Genomic DNA, 22,691 nt, shown 5'->3' with positions numbered 1-22,691 from the left:
AAACAACTTTGTCAGTAATTATTGAAATCAAAACTCATCATTATTATTTATTATTATTCATGGTGAAACTGCCCCATGGATGTCTAGTCTACACTCTCCTGAAGTTTTAACACGTATAATTTACTTCTGTGTTACCTGGCTACATTACTGCCTTTCCCTAACATCTGGGTCCTACAACTGGTGAGACATCTAGTAATGTTTTGTTCTTTATGTGTTTGGGAGAAATATTGGAGGGCTTCATCCAGAAAATGTATTTTTATTAATGTTTAATGTTTTTAATTCTATGAGATAAATTAGCTTAACCAGTCAATATGATGTAATCAAGGTTCTGAGACTGTCAATAATTTTTATTGTAAAGAAGGGTCACCTTGTTTGGTTTAATCATATTATGTTATCAATAACAAACTTATTTTTCCTCTGTGTCCATTGCTTTGTAAATATCAGTTGCTTATATTTTAATATGGTTTAATATAACTGATATTTACTCAAACCTCTAGCATTTTTGTCTTAAAAATTAAAATATTTTGAAGACAGTTCCAAGAGGTTCTGAGAAGAATATGCTCTGTAGCTGTTGAAGTGAAATATTCTTTAAATAACTGTTAAGTCTGTTCGATCTATAGTGACATTTAATTTTGGAAGTTATTTTCAACTTTTGCTTTGGAAGACATATTCCCTGATGGAGTATCAATGTCAAAGTTGGAGTCTTTCTATGCTTTTATGTCTAGTGGTGTTCGCTTTATGAAATGGTGTTCAGACCTTTGATGCATATACTTGCAATGATTATATCTCTTGATGATTGTTCCTCTTATCACTGTGATGTTTGACCCTTCTAATTATCACTTAAAGACTTTTTGTCAGACATAAAACTCAGTTTTTGCTTTCTTTTGGGCTTCATTTGCTTAAAATGTATTTTTACATCTTTTCATTTAAACTTATGTTTTCCTTTGCCAGTGAGGTGCATTTCTTCTAGCAGCACATGATTAGGACTACATTTTTAATTAATTAATTAATTAATTAATAATTAAATATTGTTAATTAATAATAATATTCTAATTATTGAGCTCAGGGCCTGAGCACTGTCCTTGGACTTTCTCAAGGCTATAGCTCTACCACTTGAGCCTCAGCACCATTTCCAGCTTTTTACTATGTATATAGTACTGAGGAATCGAACCCAGGCTTTCGTGCATGCTAGGCAAGCACTCTACCACTAGGCCAAACTTCTGGCCAACATTCAGAGTATTTTTAAATGGCATGTAGTAATTCTTCTTTTGTTTATTTATGTAATGTCTAATTCTTTCCTAATTCTTATTGCTTATCCATTTTTCTAATGAAATTTTTTATTTCAGGCATTTTTTTGGCTGCATTTATCCTCCTCTTTTGTGTATGAAATTCCTTTAGTGCCTTCTGTAATTCTGGCTGTCTAAGTGGTCCTGACTTCCATTAGTTTTTGTTTATTAGGGCCATTTCAATTATGAAGGGTCTTTGCTGGATACAGGACTCCATATTAGTAGTCCCCTTTTAGGGCTTAAAGTACATCATAACATCCCCTAATTGTTTTTAGAGTTTCTGTTGAGAAATCTAGTATTGTTTGGATGGAATTTTTTTATATATAGTTTGGTGCTATGCTCTTGCAGCTATCGATTTTCTTTCTTTATCATGTATACTTATTCTGTAATGGTCCAAAAAGACATTGGAAATTTATTTTCAGGTCATGTCTCTGATGTTCTAGATGCCTCCTGTATTTGCATGGCCATCTCTTGTGAGGAGATTTGGTAATTATTCTGCCATTATTTAATTTAATATGATTTGTGTGCTTTTAGCTTGCACCTCTTCTTCTATACCCATGATACATGAATTTAGTCTTTTAAAATGGTATTTAGAAGTTTTATGTTTCATTTGTACTTCCTTACTTTTTTCTCATCATCACCTGAATTTTTAGACGAGTATGCATTATTTTCAGTTAGAATGTGTTTCTGATATTCTGTCTTGATCTAGTCCCTAGGTGAGGGTTTCAAATGGGTTTTTGTTTAATTTGACTTTCTAAGATGTTCATTTCTGTAATTTCACTTTTATTTTCTTCAGAATTTCTGTGTTTATTGAGTTGCTCTCCCATATCCTCCATTTCCTTCCTTATTTCATATAGTTGTTAGCTAATAGTTGCTTGAAGTTCATTCAAGTACTCATTTATGGTTTCTTATAATCACTCTTGAATTTTTTTTATTTTGGTATTTCATTCACTTCACTGTGAAATTATTGGCTTTTGGAGAAGTCATGTTGCCTTTTATGTCCCCTTTGCCTCTACATTGAGATTTGTGCACCTGAAGCTGGAGATTTCTAACCACCTATGGTCTTTCTGTTTAAGGAAGGACTGGGTAGTTGCAGGGTTAATCCACAGTTTCTCACGACTGAGCTGGGGGTGTAACTCAGTAGCCAAATATTTGCACAAGGCAATAGGACCAATTTACAGCCCCACATAGAGAGAAGAAGTCCAGCTATAGCTCCTAAGGCATAAGTTTGTGCCGAATTTGGCCTGAGAGTTGGGCCAATCAAGGAACCAATCAGTCGTCTGCTTCAGGGAAGCTTTTCTTAGAACTTTTCCTTCTTTGTGAACTGGGGTCACTGATGACCACAAGAAGCTTGGCAGTCTGTGGGCCAGTTAGATGTCCACTTGTTCACAGGACCCTAAGTGTCTGCTCCCAGGGTGAGCAAACTCCAAGCCTGGGGTGGGGGTGTGGCCCAAATGTGTCAGATTATGTATGTGCAGAAAATTGAACAAAATACAAGACTCTGGTTCTGGGAGGGGAGAACCGAAAGAATATCACACTCTATCTGGAAGTTTAGGGTTTTCAGACCCTAGCCAGCAATTAATCACTCTAGGAAGAAGAAAGCTGGGGAAACCAAATGATTTATTGGGCCTTGGTTTAGAACCCTCACTTCCACTCAGAAACAACCCACACACAGCTGAGATGAAGAAGGTGAGTCATCCACCAGCCATGGATTTGGAGCTGATTTTGTCCAGTGACCTTCAGGTAACTGAACTTGCTTTATGTGAAACACATGCTCCACTACTGAGGTACATTCCTAACCCAGTTTTGTTTTTCTTAATGACTGAGTGAAACTGTGTGTGTGTGCGTGTGGAGAGAGAGAGAGAGAGAGAGAGAGAGAGAGAGAGAGAGAGAGAGAGAGAGAGAGAGAGAGAGAGAGAGAGAGAGAGAGAGAGAGAGAGAGAGAGAGAGAGAGAGAGAGATCCACTGCTAGGCATTGGTGTTGATGCTAAATGACATTGATGGGCACCCAGACCGACTCCATGACTCGGCTGCTGTGAACAGTGCCTACTTTGCTTTTAAAGGTTTGGATCTCAGCCTCTTTAGTTAAATGCCCTATTGAAGCTCCTCAGAGTTCAGTTGCCAAACTCATATCAAAAGCTTTGACCCAAGAAGAATGGATGAAGATGGGTTCAGAGCCTGTATCCTAGCTGCCCACCCTCTCCTAGGCTCTCTCCCAGGTCAGGCAGTTGATTGCACATTGTGGAGGGGACTCCAGCTCCACACTCAGAAAGAAGGAAGTAAGAAGGGAGATAGGAAGGAAGTGCTTTCTGACTGAATGTCTGAACTTTCTTCTATTTCTAGTATAGTTGTTTTCTATGTTTCTTGGCACCTAAGGTACACAACAGTCAATTCCTTGATAAGTAAGGGTACATCATTGGACAGTGCTCTACAGTGGATAGCCCACATCTATATTTGCTGGCTTTTATTGAGCCTCCAGGGACACACAGAGACTCAGAGAATAAGCATTTCCAACTCTACACATTGAATAAAGAATCTAAATCTTGGCATATTTACAGGCAGACAAGAAAGTAGCTGAATAGAGACTAAATATCTAGTTCTTTAGATTCTCCTCTATGTTAAGCAGATAACAGAGTAATGTGTATTTCCTGTCAGGCTTGCTCCAGAGATGGGAGATGGTACTTAAAGGGTGGAAGGAGTGAGGGAGTGAGGGAGGGAGGGAGGGCATCGAGTTATAACTCTAGTGCAGTGGTGAAGTAGAGGAATATAGTCTGATTGTAATTGATGTGCAAGAAACAAGACAGTTTTTTTTTTTTTTGTCAATCATGGGGTTTGAACTCTGGGCCTGGACTCTGTCTCTAAGCTCTTCAGCTCAAGGCTACCGCCCTACCCCTTGAACCACAGTCCTAGTTTCTATTTTCTAGTGATTAATTGGAGATAAGAGTCTCATATTCTATAGTTCCCAGGCTGGCTTCGAACTTCGATCCTCAGATCTCAGCATCCTGAGTAGCTAGGATCACCACTGGGTTATCTAAGGACAATTTGGGGTGAATAGAACTCTTCCTTCTTCCTTGCTTGTTCCATAACAGTTAACTTTCCTCCTCATCTATCCACAGTAGAGGGAAAAGTGATCATGCGATCACATTTTAAAAAAAAACCCTACTAGTAGTCCCTGTATGATAAGAAATTACTTATTAAGATGGTGATATAATTTTGCCCTTTTAAAAAAGAATGAATTAGTTGGTATTCTCAGGAATGACCCTTATCTACTTGGCTAGAATCAAATGCTCAACTTTGAGTGAATCACTGTGGTATTGATTTTGAACATTGGGCCATACATCTGGGCAGGGAGGAGGAAGCTACCAAAGCCATAAGAACTAGAGGTAGAAAAGAGATGTTTCCTCAGAAATTAGAGATCCAAAACAGACCATAAACAATCACCGATGAGCATGGCCTTGTTTTTTTCCCAGGCTTGGGCCATCTCTGCCTTGAATAAAGGTTGACTTCACTTGGTTTCAGCCCAAAGGTCCCACTCATTTGTAATCTAGGATGGAGATTCACCTATTTCTCAGGCTGGCCTGTTTCCTGCAGCAAATGGTCATATACCTATTTTATTGTCAGAGTCCTTTTTTTTCCCCTTAGAAGAATCTCCACAACCTTACAAGAATGGGGCATATGCAAATAAGATCCTGGCCCCCCTCGTACGTCCACTCTCTATAGAGGTTGGTGATGATCATAACCCCAGGAAAGTGCTCTCTGTAAGTGTTCTGTGCTAAATACTGTCCTGGATACTTGAGGTGCCATCCTTATCTGGAACCTTAGCTGGGGCAGCCACGAGGCACATTTGGTGAATCATGGCGCATTCTTGCACATTGTCTTACTGAGAGGACTAGGGAGCATCTTGGGAGAGAATTCACACTGAAGGAAAAGGGGCAGCAACTCAAAAGCTGGTGTATCAGATTATCATCTCAGCTTAGTGGAGAGGGTTGTTGAAGGAAAGACCAGGCCTCCCCAAAGCTGGTCTCTGTGCCCACCCTCAAGCCAAAACTCATCAAATCTCCTCAATAATTCAGTGATTTGGTCATTTGGTAAATTGGGTTTTAGTAAATTAGCTTTCGGCAAATTGATTTCAGCAAAGTGGTTTACAGTCTGTGTTTTCATGTGGAACAATTATGTTTCCAGGGGCCACCATGCCTCCTCTGTGCTCTGATGGGGGCGGGGTGGTGCTAGATCCCTGAGCCCTTCAGGCATATAGCAGAAGCAGCATTCAGGGTCTTTCCCTCTCTTGGGAAGATCTGGGGAAAACAAAGGGAAAGAGCTATTCCACCTTTTTATTTTTTAATCAAGTAAGCCAGAACATTTCAAAATCTCCACCTTGCAGACCTTTTAGTAGCTGGTTACTGGTCACATGTTTATCCCACATGGCTGCCCACAAGAAAGGTGTTAACACATGGTACCATACCAGCTAAACCCCAATTAACTGGGAGATAGAGGACGATAGATTATGAGTTAGAAGACAGACCGAGCAAGTTATCAAAATAGAAAGGAAAGCACTGGAGGGATGGCTCAAGAGCATCTGCCTAGGGAGAGTGAGAGTGACACCCTGAGTTCAAATCCTAGGTTTTATTTCATGAACATGGGGACAGGTCTTTGTAAGAGACTTTGGTCCTACTCATAACTAGGTCATGGAATTCAGTGATTTGGGGTCATGGGCTGACTGTTAATCTCTTTTTACTCGTGAGTTTATGTGACCTGCAGAGACTTGGTAGAAAGAGATGAAAAAGACAAGGATAGATATGAAATCCAGAGCCTTGTAAAGTGTGTTCTGGATGATAGGGGGCGGAGGTGGAACAAAGTGCACTGGGCAAATGAACAGAATCAGAGCACATGTCATTTGGTGCTTATTTTTAAATGTGTACCAATACCGATATAAGCAGCTGGGCTCCTGAGTGCTGAGTGAAGAAAAGAACTACCCGCATATCTCTCTAGAGCCCCAATGTTTTGATTGGGAAGAATCCTACTCATATGTGGAAAACACTGTTACTATTGACCTGTGTCTGGTTCTCCTCTGCCTCTGAACCCGTGGGGAGAAGCCATCTGCAGGTCTGCGCTTCTTTGAGTTGCACGTGCCAACACTGTGTTGGCCAATAAAATGTAAGCAGAAGTATCAAGTGTCACTTCTACTTAGATGTTTTGGATTTGAAGTAAAGGATTCGTGTATTGAAGCATGGAACTATTTTGGAACGTTTTGTAACGTTTAGGATGTGGACCACTGGGAGAAACCAGTCCTAAGGGGTGCTTTCAGCCTCCTACCTCTAGTCTTTCTCTGTTTATTGCCATAACTTCCTGTCCACCATGAGGTGAGTAGAGTCTGCATAGATTCCCACAGCCGTGGTGTTCTACCTTGTCAAGGTTCCTGACCCAGCAGAGTCAGCCATGATACACTGAACTCTCTGGAACGATGAGTTAAAAAAAATGCATCTTTCCTCGTTTCAGCAGTCCCATTCATTATTTTGTTGCAATGGATAAAAATGTAACTAGCATATGTATATTATAGCAAAATTTAAGTCTAATTTTAAGAATTTCAAGGTGAAATTTAAAAGAAGCTCAGAGACAGAAAAGAAAGAACTTCTGTTTGGAGATTGCAGCAGCTCATTTTGGTCCTGAAGGAACCTTGTGGTTATGTTCTCCATAGAGTTTTAGCTCTCACCCGGGGAGAGTGACATGTCTTCACAGGAGCACTGTCACCTGTCCTTTACTGGTGTGACATGAAGTAACTCAAATTAAGTACTGGAGGAAGTGGTCTCAATTCTACAAGATTGAGAAAAGCATTGTGTACCAGTCTTAATTTAATTCGACTGCATATCACCTCCCACCTCTGCCAGTATCTGTGGGTTTAGAGCAAGATGTTTGTTTTGCTTTCATGTGGAAAAAAATCAGATGTAGGGCATAAAGAACTGTTCTTGGTGATTCTACAACCAACACAAATTGATTCCCTTCCTATTCTGTTCTGCTATTCTTTGTGCTGGCTTCTGTAATTAAGGTTGTCTTATGACCCAGGGCAACCAACAGAGCTCCAGCCATCACATTAACAACTCAAGTGGGATGAAGGAGGAAAGAGGGAAAGGAAAAGGTATGAAGAGTATAAGCTGAGTGAACTCCCTTCAAGGAAACTTCCTGTAAGCTGTAGTTCCACAATCTCTGCATGTTTACGTAACATTATTTGCCCCTAACCGAAAGATTGAAAATGTTTTCTCAGCTCAGTATATTTCCAGTACGGAAGGTGTTTTGTAACCAAAGAGGAAAGAAAAAATGATAATTTTTCTACAGAGTTAGCAATTTCTAGAATTACTGAATGCCTCTTCCTTTTCTTCACATAATTGATTTCTAACTTCTGTGCTTGACTATGGGGAGCTCAATGAAATGACTGCACTTCATGAGTTATTTTCTGCAGGGAAATGGTAGGGGGCTTCCCTTAGGAGAAGAGGTAAAAATGTGAAAAGACTTTAATACCTATCTGAGATAGGCATGAATGTGAGAAGTCCATTGCCTTTGCTTACCATCAAATAAAAAAAATGAGAGATCTGTGATACATGCCTGCCTGGTGTTGTATAAAACTCATTTGAGCTGCTTGAGGCATTTTATGACTTGAGGGGTAGCCATGCCTACCCCAAATCCACCATTAAGAGAAATAAGAGACTTGCGTCTGAGATCTGTCACAAAGGAGCCCCACAATCCTGAGATCCCTCTGCCAAAATTCTTTGTCTATAAAATGGAATTATTTGGAGCATGTATTAGTGAGTAAATATATACCTACTTACTCAACAAATCCTGTTACTTAGAGTTATTGGAAGAGTCAGTGCTTGTTAATTTGAATATTTAAACAATAAACAAGACAACTAGGTTTTGTCAGTAGTCTTGCACCTCTATCTATAGCTGTTATCACCTTTGAACATGCCCTGACTTTCTACAATTTTATGGGAAGTCTATGTTAGGAATGTACCATTTTATGCATCAGGAATGTAAGAATCAAAGGCATTGAGTGACCTGCTTAAGACCACATAGCTAAGGTGTGTGTCTAGGCTCCACTTTCATTCTATTTCCAAAGCCCATTTTCTTGACACTAGAGCAATGTTTCTGAAACATTAGAAAAGTGATGCTTCAGAAAGATTGAGTTCTTTCCTTAAATTGTTATTATCTTCCTGGGAGAATTGAGCTTTGTATTTCTCTTGGTTGTGAGGGCACTCAAAGGCAGTTCCAGGAAGCCCAGGGCTGGCTTGGAACCCCAGAAACAGAGCAAAGGCAGAGCAGAGGCCTTCCATACTCAGTTCTGAGCCGCACATCCACAGAGTTTCTGAGGACTTCAATCAGACAGGGAGCTTGGAATGAGACCTTCCCTTATTTTCTGAGATAATTGTCACTTGAGAGAACAGAGAGAAAAAAACAAATTGTTCTGACAAGAAAAGAGCTCTGCCCCCTTCATACACTGCAGTCACCCCACTGACTGCCAGAGCTCTACTGAAATGACTTCCTAATGGCTCTAAATTACTGTACCAGCGATGTGCAGGGTGGCAGATGGAACAGTACCTGCCTCTGCCAAGAGGTGTATTGTCTCACACCACAAAGGGCCTTTGCATCTTTTACAGATGTGATTAACTCGGAACCCTGAGGTGTGTGTGTGTGGGGGTGGCAATCCAGGGATATGTGTGTGGGTCCAGTGTTACCTCCTCAGGCCTTGAAGGCAAGAAGGTACCTGGCTGTGGACAGAATGAGACGCAAATGCAGGAGAGGGCACAGAGAGATGAGATGTTGTTGGTGTTGGCAAGGGACGCAGCAGCCTTGAGAAGCTGGGAAGACCCAGAAACTCAGAGCTTCTGGAAGGGAAGACTACTCAGGGAACACCTTGGTTTTAACTCAATAAGACCAAGCTGGACTTCGGGCTTATCAGACAGCAAGATGGTAAATCTGTGCTGCTTTAATCAACTTAACTTTTTTTTTGCCTTGAACTCAAATCCTGAGCACTGTCCTTGGGCTTTCTCAAGTCTAGAGCTCTACTGCTTGAGCCACAGCACCACTTCCAGCTTTTTCTATGTATGTGGTACCGAGGACTTGAACCCCAGTCTTCGTGCATGCTAGGCAAGCACTCTACCACTAAGTCAAACTCCCAGTTCTCAACTTAAGTTGGTTGCAGCAGTAATAGACCTTCATTGTGCTCCTCATTCTCTTTTAGACTCCCTCCTCCGACAGGGACTTTGCTTGTGTCATCTTGTGAGACCTCTTCCCTTCCCCCTATCATCTTTCATCTCCATTCAGCCATTGCTTCCCCGGGTGCCTTCCTGATGGCAGGCCCTCTGTACAATGCTGACTGCTCCCAGCCCTGTCTGGGACACTCCAACTTCCTGGAGAAGCATGAGAGAGAGGGAGGGAGGGAGGGAGGGAGGGAGGGAGGGAGAGAGGGGGGGGGCTTGTTCATTTCTTGTCTCCATCAAACTTCATGCTGCGTGGATATCAGCAGGTCTTTGTATACTTTTGTGTATCTGGTGCTGATCACAGCAACTGGAATGAGGACAGGAGCCAATTATGTTAAATTGCCTCAGCAATCTTGTCATTGCCATTTGCATCTTATGAGAGAAAGCAAGAAAATTACCAAATAGTTTAACTCCGTGATACAGAATTGCATATCCTGTATTGTACGTTGTTTGTTGGTTTGCTGATATTGTTTGTGTGTGTGTGTGTGTGTGTGTGTGTGAGAGAGAGAGAGAGAGAGAGAGAGAGAGAGAGAGAGAGAGAGAGAGAGAGAGAGAGAGAGAGAGAGAGAGAGAGTGGGGAGAGTGCTGGGATTTCTACTCTAGGCCTTATACACCCCCCTCCCTCCCTCCCTTTCTACCCCTTCCCCTCCCTCACCCAGATGGAGTCCTGCGTTTATGCTCAGGGCCAGCTTGAACCATAATCAAGCCTTTTATTTACACTTCCCAAACAGCTAGGATGAAAGATGCAGCTTTAGAAAGAAAAACGAAGCCATAAGTCCAGCTATCATACTCAGAAGACTGAGATCTGAGGGTTGAGGCTCAAAACCAGTCCAGGAAGGAAAGTCCATGAAATGTGTCTCCAATTAACCATCAGAATGCCAAAACGGAGTTGTTGCTTAAGTGGTAGAGCTGGTAGAGTGCAAGCCTTGAAAAAAAACAAAACTAGAAGCATGTCTTTCAGAACCTGAGTTTAATCCCCGATACTAGATTGGCTCCTCGAAACGTCTCCTAGGCCAGCCTCCAAACTCAGCTCTCCTTGCCTTCTGAGGAGCTGAGATTATCACTGTACCAGGATTCTAATTTTGTTTTGTTTGGGAGAAAGGTTTTGGAAAAGACAGTGAAAAAGACAAAAATTATTCTGAAACAAATTTAAGCTGCAAGAAAAACTATGCTATGAAATGAACAGATTTAAATCAGTCTCACTATAAAACAAGGATTCAGGACAACTTAAAATGGACTCCTTTTTTACTGTAGTATATATAGGGCTAGGATTGCACAGTGAGGCATAGAACAGTGTGTGATTTATTTGTTTTGTGCAGGATAGGACATATGAAATATCCTATATATAGAAGATCAGACAGTTGGTTCCAAATTATGCTTGTTAACCACTTCCCTTAAACATTTGACGACATCAGATCCAAAAGGGTTTCTTAGTATTTGGGGATTTGACATCAAGGGAAGTTGATAAGTTCTACTGAATTCAGAGGGTAGTTTTTGGCTTGTTTTCATGATGAGTACGAATAAAGTGCACTACTTTTTCAAGAGTTTATTTTCCAATTCATAAGATCTTCCTTTCAAATCTCTCCTAAAAAAATGCTGCTCTTTCTTTATCTTTTCAACAACACCAGAGATGTATGTGCTTTCTCCTAAACCATGAATCACATTCTATATCTGGTGCCTTTCTTGTATAAATTGAAGATAAAACGATATCTGGTATAATTCGAGCTTCTTAGGCGGTGAAGCTTGGAAGCATCGTGGTTTGCAGCCCCAAATTAGCATGACCTCAGCTTAACCAACAAGTTGTGTGTGTTGTGCTCCTCAAATCCCAGCTATCAGGGAAGTAGAGGTAGGACTGGGTCTGAGACAAAACCCAAAGATCCTATCTGAAAAATAACTAAAGCAAAATAACATTCTGGAATGGTTCAGATGGTAAAGCACCAGCCTACCAAGTGAGGAACCTCAAGTTCAAATCCCTGTACTTTCAAAAACAAAACACCTAAAACCTTGGGGAGGGGATGGAATACAAAATCCAGTGTAGTAGGGCCGTAAGTATTATCTCTGCTGGGTTATTATGGCTCAGCTCATAGATCCTAAGTAATAAATACTTCAGAATGAACACATGTAAGTTTATATTTATTCATTAAAATTTTACACTAAGAATAATGCATGTTTATTTCAGAGGTTTCATGAAAAACAAGAAGGAAAAGAAGAGTCTATTACTTAAAAATATCACCATCACATTCTGGCACATTCCTCCACACTTTCTATGTATATATTTATGTATATATGTATGAATATATATGCTGTACATATTTTGTATGTTTATATAGTATATACACATACTACATGTAGTTTTATATTATAACTTATAATGATTTCAGCGCATGTATCTCATACCATCCAGTATTTCTGACTATTACTAAGAGTATCTTGCATGATTGCACAGCAATTATGAATCACCATTGGGCAGAAAAAATCTGACTAGGAAAAGAAAGCATTATGGGGATTAGAGGAGAGGCGGGAATCTAGGGCCAGAATCCACAGAATCCAACAAATAATGCTGATGTCTACAACCACAAACAACATACTTTGGTTTCTCTTTTACACATCAATATTATAGAAAGACTTTCTATGTAGAAATAAATGTGTGTGCCTTTGGAAGAGTTACATTTATCCAGGCTACCAAAAAGAAGAAAGGAAAGGAGAAAGAGAGAGGGGGGGAGGGGAAAAAGAAGGAAGGAAGGTAGAGTGGAAAAAAGGACGGAAGGAAGGAGAGAGATGACCATTTATAGTATCGTCTATAGTTATAGTTCATAGATTTTGAAAGTTGCTGAAGAGTATAAATCAAAACAGATTCCCCGTGTCTCACTAATTACTACTGAGCATGCTCCACTCACATCAGTTTTAATGATTAAACAGCCATATAGGAATATCTACATAGGAATTTCAATAAGGAGATATTTTTGGTAATTCATCCAAGTTTTCTCCAAGCCAGTACCACAGCCTGAATGAGTTGAAAGGAATAAACAGGGTTAACATAGATGACATGGGCCGAATATCTAAAAGCTTTTCAATCTATTTGCTGTAAATATTTATGTGAACTAAAATACTTCTAGTAAAATGTCTCTGATTACAACCAGATATAGAAATAAAACATTCATTCAGCTCTATTTGAAGTCTCTGTTGACTATCTGAAGGTGGAAGAGTCATTATTTCATGCTGTCTATGGATAAAAACATGAATTAAGCCAGGTGCTAGTGGCTCACACCTGTAATCCTAGCTACTCAGGAGGCTGGGATCTGAGGCTTGCAGTTAGAAACCAGCCTAGGCAGAACAGTCCTTGTGAGATTCTTGTCTCCAGTTAACTACTCAAAAATCAGAAGTGACACTGTGGCTCAAAGTAGTCAAGCTCTAGCCGTGAACAAAAGCCCTAAGTTCCAGCCCCACAATCGACAAAAGTAAAAACCCTCCAGAAGCATGAACTAAGACTTAGAAAGATGGTAGTGAGGTAGAAAGGTCCTCGAGGCATGACATAAAGACAGTTTCGGGGTCCTGGAGCCTACCCATCAGTACTCAGCACAGGGTCGATGTTACCATCGACGAAGAGAGGAACATTTGTGAATAGGGAAGTTCTGGTTCCGCTGTGACCCCTACGAGCCCACCACGATCCTTCGGCTGATGGCTCCAGGCAAGGTATAGATGAAGAGAACGAGGAAGATGATAAGGATGATGAGGATGAAAGCAAGGATGATGTACTTCTTGTAATTCTTCCAGATGAGGTGGTACAGACATTTAAAGGGACTCACAAACCAGGAGAAAGATGTGTCTGGACGGCTGAGGAAAAAAATCAGAAAAAGGATCGTGTCAATATTTGACATTCTTGGGGCCAGGAGTGTGACCTAGTGCACAAAGCTTGCCTAGCATGCACAAACCCCTGGGTTCAGTTCCTCGGTACCACATATGGAGAAAAAGCTGAAAATGGTGCTCCTGCTCAAGTGCTAAAGTGCTAGCCTTGAGAAAGCTCAAAGACAGTGCCCAGGCCCTGAGTTCAAGCCCTAAGACTGGCAAAAACAAAACAAAATCTTACATTCTTAAGCAGTCACAAAGTGTTCCTATGACCCTCACTTTCTGGGACCCACAAGAATAAGATGAGGCTGTGGGAGGGAGGAAGACCATGCTGCCTCATAAAGAAGCAATTGGACAAGGGACTGGAAGTGATTCCCCTATGATTTTTGAAGGTTGGTCTGGAGTAGAGCCAGATCCAGGCAGATCCCAGTTAGAGGCCAGGCTATTTTCCATCTATCCCATCATGACCAGCTCTGCCCTACCTTTTGCATGCAGGCTGTCCTGGTCATCTCAGCTAACGAGTCCTCTTATTTTGAATTCTTGATCCACTGATTGCTTGACTTATTCCTTTTCTAATATATGTTCTCAGAACTACTGTATGAGTCTCTTTTATTTCTCCCTAAATAAATGGACAGCTCCTAGAAGGTATAGTTTGTGTCTTACATTTCTTCTGTATTTTCGAAAGTGTTCTCTTAATGAGTAGTTAATTAATACACTTGAATGCATAAATAAATATCTACTGTTTTCCTAAAACCACAGAGGTGCAAGGCTGAAAAAAAGACCACTTATCTTGAGACCCTTGGACCTGGTGGAGAATATAATCAATTCAATTCCAAAGAGACTTTTGTAGACACATTTCGTATTTCTACTTAGTTGTTTTAATTGATATATAATCAAATTACAGAAAGTAAATCTTTTTTTTCTACTAATTCTACTTCTGGAGATCTAAAGTTGTGTCTTATAAGAGAAAAAATATTCTCTTCATAGTGCAACAATGGAAAAGGTAAATTTAAGTTGAATATTTGTTTAGGAAAAGGTAGCCTAATCAATTCTATGGGTTATTTCAATCACTAAAAGTTCCAGTTAGGACAATTATGACAATCAATAAGACAAAAATTTCCAGTAAGAGATTTTAAATTTTAAGACAAAATTTTCTGTGTACAATTAGAGATCGAGTAGAAAAGTAATCTCATATGATATTCATATTCACGCCAAAAATAGGTAGAAAAATATAGGAGATAATTCTAGAAAGGCTATGTGGTACAGTACAGACAAGATACTCTCTATTTGCCAAGCCCTCTCGGGCCTTCAGACATTAGGGTTTGAAGGGTAGGGGCAACTGCAAGACCTTGATTTTCTGACCTGTGGCTTCTTAGCCTTCTTAGCAACCTTCAGGAAATGGCAGCTTATCTGAACTCCAAGGCCTGCAGAGGTCTTGTCCCATTTCCCAGGCCCTCCCCACTGCCCACTCACTTGGGCTTGGCCAAAGGCTCTGGCTCCTTCCGTGCTTTCCCAACAGGATTTTTCTCAGCTTCTTCTGCTGTGACAAGGTGGAACTCAGCTTCTACTTTGCCCTGTATGCAAAAGACAAAAGCTTTAGCTTCTAGTCACAGAGATCCACGGGGCAAAGGGAATGTCAGGAAGTATTTGCACTATGTGCTGATTTATTTTGAGAAATACTGTTGTCTTTTGGGTCCTGGGAGAAAACATTTTGTAATGAATAATAAAGGCCCCAGAATAACTTTACTAATGAGTTTTGCAGAAGGAGAGTCTCCTGAGTACCTACAGACACACAGACATCTGGTCACATGTACCACTCCATTTCAAATCACTTAATACATGAAGAAATAATTTTAATGATAAAATTCAGCCATTACTGTGTGCCAGTACCTCATACCAATAATCCTAGCTACTCAGGAAGTTGAGATACAGTTCAAAGCCAGTCATGGACAGACAGGTCCATAAGACTTCATCTCTAAAATAAATAGTAAAATCCAGGCTGGAAGTGTGGTTCAAGTAGAAGAACACCAGTCAAACAAACAAGCAGGGCAAGTATGAAGCTTGAGTTCAAACCAAGTGTCATACTCCCACTCCCATAAAAGAAATAAGCATAATAATCAGAAAGGGCACCAATGACTTGAGTAGAGGCCCTTTTGCACCTGTGGGACATTTCTTTTTTCTTTTATTATTTTATGTTTTGGTTTATGTTATGGAGCTTGAACTCTGGGCCTGGGCATTATCCCTGAGCAATACAGCTCAAGAAAGCCATAGCACCACTTCCAGTTTTCTGGAGGTTAATTGGAGATAAGAGTCTCATGGACTTTTGTACCTCGGTTGTCTTTAAACCGTGACCCTCGGATCTCTGCCTCCTGAGTAGCGAGGATTACAGGCATGAGCTACCAGTGTCTGGCCACATTTTGTTTCTGTCCATTTTCAAGAGATGTGGCTTTATACTTACCTAATTAATTTTCAGCCATCATTTATATGTTTGTCCCTACTAACGGTTTCAGATTTATCCTTTTATTCTAGCACCTTCCCATCCTACCTTGCACACCCTCCTCAACCTCACTGTAAGAAGTAGACCCTCGGGCCAAGAGTTTGGCCTAGTGGTAGAGTGCTTGCCTAACATGCACGGGTTCGATTCCTTGACACCAAATGCATAGAAAAAAAGCTGAAAGTGGTGCTGAGGCTCAAATGGTAGAGCTCTAGCCTTGAGAAAGTCCAAGGACAGGGCTCAGGCCCTGAGCTCAAGCCCAAGACCAGCAAAAAAAAAGAAAAAAAAAAAAAGAACACTTTTTTTTTTTTAAAGAAGTAGACCCTCTGACATGAACATTGTGATTTATCTGTTTCCTTAGAGTAAAAGGTATAGGCAGTGATGTGAGCCTTGGGTTGTCAAAGGATGGGACAGGATCTGTGCAAAAGTCAAGTGATTCAAGTTATTCAGTCAGTCATTATTCTAGGCGTTGGGAGCTTAACAGAGATTAAGAAAAATAAATCCCTGATCTCTAAGAAAAAGAAGAGCACCTGTTCTGGGCAGAGGACACTCTCTGCAGCCTCCTGGGTATTCTTAAGGACGCAGGGGCAAGGCAAAATGGCAGGGACTGGAACATCTTAAGGAGTATATTAGCACATTCCATTATTAAAGATGACATTAAAGTTTGCTTTCCTCTCTAGGTGACACAGAGATTAGATATACTACTTGGCATGGCCGATTTCTTCATTTTTCTTTTGTGGTACTGGGGTTTGAACTCAAGGCCTTGCATTTGCAAGGCAGGTGTTCTACCATTGAGTCATACCTCCAGTTCTTTTTGATTTTGCTTTTGATTTGTATTTGTTATTTTAAGATGGGCTCTCACTTTCTTCCAAGGAACGCATCTGTACCAAGGTCTTCCTAGCTTAGGCTACCTATCAGACAAGCACATACCAGGGTTGGTTCTTATGCCATGAATATCCAAGGTTCAGATGAGCCAGAGATCCTGTGTGAACTTTCATTTGGAAAAGAGGAGAGATTCTCAACCAGAAGACTTGATTGCCATGGTAAGGTTGTGATGAGAAAATTGAAAGGACAGTAGAATATTTGGGATAATGTTGAGAGGCAGGAAGAAAGACAAGACCCTATCTGTCTAAATGAGTAAAGAAGTGCAGAGGGATTTTGTTTCACGTGAAGTTGTGAGTTCAAGTTTGGGTGGTCCCATCTACTCTCCTATTGCAACATTGGACCAACTCAAATGATCATTATATGTTCTGTCATCCAGAAACGTTCCTTAAATGCAGGAAGATGCATAGTCTCTCATCCTTACTGAGAAAGCATAGCTTCACAGGCCATGACCTGGGTATAAGAACACTCAGAAAGTATGTGAAAAGTGTGAGAAAGGAGGCATATAAATCCATTGCCTGTATTATATCTTCTGTATAGCTAGCAACATGGGTGACAATACTAGAAATTGTAATTGTGATAATCTCTTGATTGCTTATTTGTTGTAGGTTCATTAATTGTTATTGGTTCTATCTGTCTATGTACTTACCTATGTATCTAATTATATATGTGTGTATCTGTCTATGTAATTATGTATTTATGTCTCCACATATCTATGTATCTATCCATCCATCTAGCTACTATGTACATATATACATTTATATCTCAGCAATAAGCAAGGTAGATCTCCTGTCTATATATGTTGAAATGATCCGAGAGGTCAAATTATTTTTCTACAGTCATATACAAAAGAAGTCAATCATTTAGAATTTGAACCCAGGTATAAATGATAACTAAATGTATGTTCTCTTTGACAATAATGAGCTACCTGCCAATTTATTCATCCAGTTGTAAGAGAATTAGACCAGAGATTTTTACAAGGATCTTCTTAACTGTAAAGTGAGATGATTCCATGATCATCTTCATAATCACCATCTAAAGGCACTTGTGTTCTTGGGTCTCAGTTCCTTCATCTGTCAAATGGCTAACTGCTTGCTCAAACCACAAAAGGTAGGTAGGGCTAAAGCCCAAGAAACTCTAACAAGACGTTATAGCTTAAGCTCAGGACAAAGGGCTTTTCTGTTTTCCTGTTTGGATAGGACTTATTTCCAGAGTTCTCTTTGAAGTGACCTTAGCTGTACTGAACAACAATTTATGTACTAAGAGTTTTATCCAGTGGCTCTGTTTGATGGAGAGTCAGTTTAAGAGGAGCTAATCAGTTGCTAGGCTCTCAACTGTTTGGAAGAGAAGACAGAAATCAACAGAGAACATATTGGGACCAGACCAAAAGTGCTTTTTGCTTTCTTCTACTAAGCTGAGCCATAGAGCTTTATAGTTTGTGTAGTGCTTCACGAATTCATGATTGTATTTAAAGCATTTGACAATTCAGACATGTACATAGCATTTTGATTTCTATTTTGCAACCAAGGAAACCAAAGATTGATTAGGGGTCTTAATTTGTTTCACAATATGAGGACTTGTATCTAGGTCTTCTGACCTCAAACTTCATTTCTCTGCTATGGTTGTACCTGAGTAGCCCCTTATCGAGAAGCTCCTCATTGAGTGGGCTACTCATTTAACAATAAGTGTACCTTCTCTGAAATGCACAGGAGAGACCCCATCACCTTGCCATTTGCTTTGGCATTGACCCCAATCTGTAAGCTGGCCTTGGCGAGTTTAAGGTATTATGCAGTGTAGCACAGCACAGCCAAGAGTTGAGTGAAGAGAACATAGTGTAGACTGAGCAGCCTTGAAATGAGGTTCTATTAACTGTGTGACGTTGGATGAATTCCCTGTTCTCTGTAAGTCCGTGTCCTGGGGATGTTAGCAGGATGTAAGGTTACTTTGAAATATACATGAAATAGCACATGCACAAATGCTGGGTTTTGTACCTGGTAAGTCAAAACCCTTTAAAAATAAGAATTGTCACCTTTGACACTCTGCCATCCATAGAAAAATGATACCAGAAAATACCCAGAATACCCAGAAACGTACAATGGGCCCAAATGCTTAATGAAAAAAACAAACAGAAGGAAAAAAGGCTGAGCGTGTTAACTCTGTTGCAGACACTGGGAGTCATCTGTTGTTATCTTGTACAGCCTTGCTCCCGCCTTACCACACGGCCTGAATGACTGCAAAGATTTGTTGGGTGTCAGGAAGACAATGAGAGAATGGACATGTTCTGATAAATGCTGCCCTTTGCGGCCTATCTCTCTGTACAGAGCATTCTGCATCCTGTCCTGATCATCACTATCCAGCCAGCACCAAACAGAGGCGTTGAGCTAATAATATTGTCCTAATGTAATGTGAAATCAAGGTTAGTAAAAACCAAAAAATAGACAGCTTGAGAGACTATTAACCCAACGCTACCTGTGGAGGGGGAAAAAATGATAAGAAAAGGTCTGTTAAAAAAAAAAAAAAGGCCGGGAGTTTGGCCTAGTGGTTAAAGTGCTTGCCTAGCATGCATGAAGACCCAGGTTCGATTCCTTGGTACCACATATAGAAAAAAGCCGGAAGTGGTGCTGAGGCTCAAGTGGTAGAGCTCTAGCCTTGAGAAAGTCCAAGGACAGTGCTCAGGCCCTGAGCTCAAGCCCAGGACTGGCAAAAAAAAAAAAAAAGAAGATTGTGGATGTGTTGTACAGTGTTTAACCATTGATGAGCATGCCTGGTGAGTATATACCGAGGGAAGGTGGGAGGTACTTACATTCAGAATAAACATGCTTTATGTATCGATAATTAGTGCTCATTAAAGTGAAGATATTATTATGCTTGGATTACACAAGACATTCTCACATCTTAATGGTAGAACATACACTAGTAAAATTCTTTAGAAAAAAACTCCATACATTTATACATAGATGTACATAATATATAGAGAGAGATGCATACATGTGTATGCATGTGTATATGTAGTCATACTCTCAACCTAGAAATTCCATTTCTGGGTGCTGAATTAAGGAAAGAATTCAAAACTCACAAAAGCTTTATGCACCAAGCACAGTTACTCTGCCTTTATGTGTTCAAATTGTCCCATTTGCCTCAATGAGTTATCTCAGGCTCATCCTGGATTTACCTGCCCTGCACCTGAAGTCAGCCACTTCAGGTTCTTTTGGTAGAATCTGGTATTTCAAAACCAGGATCCAAATGTTAAAACCCATTTTGTCTTTTCATTATAAACTAATAGACAATATATTTTTTAAAATTCATTCGTCTACAGGGATATTTTTTTAATGGAACAAGAGAAAAATGTCCCATTTTTCATTATTTGAGTTTACCTTCTTTCCTGTGCCATTACTGAACTCAGGGCCTGGGCACTGTCCTTAGAATTTTCATTCAAGGCTAGCACTCTACCACCTGCGTCACAGTTCTACTTCTGGCTTTTGGGTGGTTAATGGGAGATAAGAGTCTCTTGGAGTTTCCTGTCTGGGCTGGCTTCAAAGCCATAGTTCTCAAATCTCCACCTCCTAATTAGCTAGGATTACAGCTATAACCCACCGATGCCCAGATTTGAGAGTGATTCGTATACTATCTCTTGGCTCCAATATTTGGAAATTGTGAAATAAAATGAAGTATTTATTTTGTCTCTTTGGGGAGTCAGAGAGATCAATGACTGTAATTTATTTCCAGTGTATGATGGAAAACTCTTCTTAGTAGATGAATGCAACTACAAAAGGAGAAAGAATAATAGATTTGGATGATAATAAAAGTAAGCAGACATACAGGCAGATAAAAGGAAAAAAAGAAAAGATGGAAGAACAGAGGGAGGGTAAGGCAAATGATCTTAAAAAAACCAATGAAATGAATGAATCAAGGTTCCCAGTGTTGCTAAAATCACTGGGTGGAAGGCCGTGGCAGCAAAGGAATTTCTCACGGTGCCAAAATGTTACCCGACCAGTTATTTGCTAAATGCCAAGGGGAAAATATGTCTTTACCAATATAACTCACTGAGCCAACCAAGTGCCATATATACAGGACAGCATGTGCCCTGGCAGACTTCACCTTGAGTAAACAGCATCACAAGTTGTGTGTTCTGGTCAAAGGAATAATTAACCAGAACCTGACAAAGCTGTTGGGCCTTATTTTCCATTCACAGAAGACAGAAGGGATAGGGAATAAAATAAACAGCATCATGAGAAAACAGCCAAATGCAACAGGCCCAATCTCATCAATTAGTCAATGCCTTCGTGAAAACAACCAGAGGACTAATCTTAAGTTAAACAGACCAAAGAGAGGTAAAGACAACAGCCACACATGAACTAGGACCAGATCTTGTACAGAAAAAGAAACCATTATGAAGTATATGTAGAGAGCAACAGGCATTGTTTTTATATAGATAAAGAAGTGAATAGGTCTAGATAGCCAATTGTACTAGGAAATCTTAATTAACTCATATATGTTTTCATTGTAGGAGAGTGTTCATACATGATTTAGGGGTAAAATTCCAGAATGCCTATAAAAAAAAACCAGCAACAACAACAACAAAAACAGTGAAAAATATCAGATAGACCTTTTGGCTCTCTGACCAATGCCATGGCAGTGGACAAGAACAAGTGCCTTAGGAAAGGCGGCAAAAAAGGAACCAAGAAGAAAGTGGTTGACCCATTTTCTAGGAAAGATTGGTATAATGTGAAAGCCCGGCCATGTTCAATATAAGAAATATTGGGAAAACACTAGTCACAAGGACTCAAGGAACCAAAATCGCATCTGATGGCCTTAAGGGTCTGGTGGTTGAAGTGAGCCTTGCAGATCTGCAGAATGATGAAGCTGCATTTAGAAAATTCAAGCTAATTACTGAGGACGTTCAGGGCAAGAACTGCCTGATCAGCTTCCATGGCATGGATTTGACCCAAGCCAAAATGTGCTCCTTGGTCAAAAAGTGGCAACCATGATGGAAGCTCATGTGGATGTCAAGACTACATACAAACGGGTATTTGCTTTGTCTGGTCTGCGTTGGTTTAAAAAAAAAAAAGCAACAATCAGATCTGCAAGACCTCGTATGCTCAGCATCAGCTCAGCATCATGTCTGCGAGATCTGGAAGAAGATGATGCAAATCATGACCCAAGAAGTGCAGACAAATAACTTGGAAGAAGTAGTTAATAAGTTGATTCCAGATAGCAGTGGAAAAGGCATAGAAAAGGCTTGCCAGTCTATTTATCCACTTATGATGTCTCTGTTAGAAAAGTAAAAATGCTGAAGAAGCCCAAGCTTGAATTGGGAAAACTCATGGAGCTTCATGGTGAAGGTGGTAGTTCTGGAAAAGAGTTCTGGACGAGACCTGTGCTAAAGTCAAGTGAGCTGATGGCTACGAACCACCAGTCCAAGAATCTGTTTAAAATTTAGAGTTTTAATTATGACAGATAAAAGGCCTAGTTGTGATATTTGCATCTCAAAAAATATCATATAGATAAATGCCTAAATATTCTCACACAACTTTATGGACATAATAAATATAACACAAATAGTAACAAGTATTGAATCTTGTTCAATGTACCCCAGTTTCTTCACCTTCTCTGTAAACTCACATTTTAAAAAAAGGAGTAAATGTTGAAAGAAAAAAGCATAGTGATTACATCATGGCCTCTCTATCTTGAGAGTATAAAGATTTAATAATAGCTTAGAAAACATCGTGTTGGGAAAATGTGCATGGTAATATTGAGTGAACGAAATGAAGATAAAATTTGTATATACTCATAAAGTTCTGGAAATTGCCCCTGAGGTTTTGCACATGCTAGGCAATCCATTGTTGCTGTTAGTCCATGGAAAAAATATGGAAATAACCAACACATCAGCAATAGTTTTTCCTAGATAGACTATGAATGTGTGCTATTTCTTCT

At 40.0% G+C, this 22,691-nt stretch overlaps 1 protein-coding gene and 1 pseudogene across 1 annotated transcript in view; one reads left to right on the top strand and one right to left on the bottom strand.

Annotated features, from left to right (window-relative positions):
• Positions 1–12,757: 12,757 nt before the first annotated feature.
• The window catches only part of Fer1l6 (fer-1 like family member 6), a 141,051-nt gene continuing 131,117 nt past the window's right edge, over positions 12,758–22,691 (bottom strand). The window contains exons 40-41 of the mRNA XM_090338730.1: positions 14,855–14,955; positions 12,758–13,369 (exon numbers count right to left, since the gene is read on the bottom strand). Coding sequence (XP_090194856.1) covers positions 13,186–13,369; positions 14,855–14,955 — 285 coding nt within the window. The 3' untranslated portion in view covers positions 12,758–13,185. The remainder of the gene's footprint in view (positions 13,370–14,854; positions 14,956–22,691) is intronic.
• Positions 21,387–22,190, top strand: LOC150059213 (small ribosomal subunit protein eS1 pseudogene; annotated as a pseudogene).

This window comes from Megascapheus bottae, chromosome 9 (genome assembly GCF_031878675.1).
Source record: "Megascapheus bottae isolate mThoBot1 chromosome 9, mThoBot2.hap1, whole genome shotgun sequence".
Lineage (NCBI taxonomy): Eukaryota > Metazoa > Chordata > Mammalia > Rodentia > Geomyidae > Megascapheus > Megascapheus bottae.
Note: the sequence above shows the minus strand (reverse complement) of the source record. Positions and strands in the feature narration are given on the sequence as shown.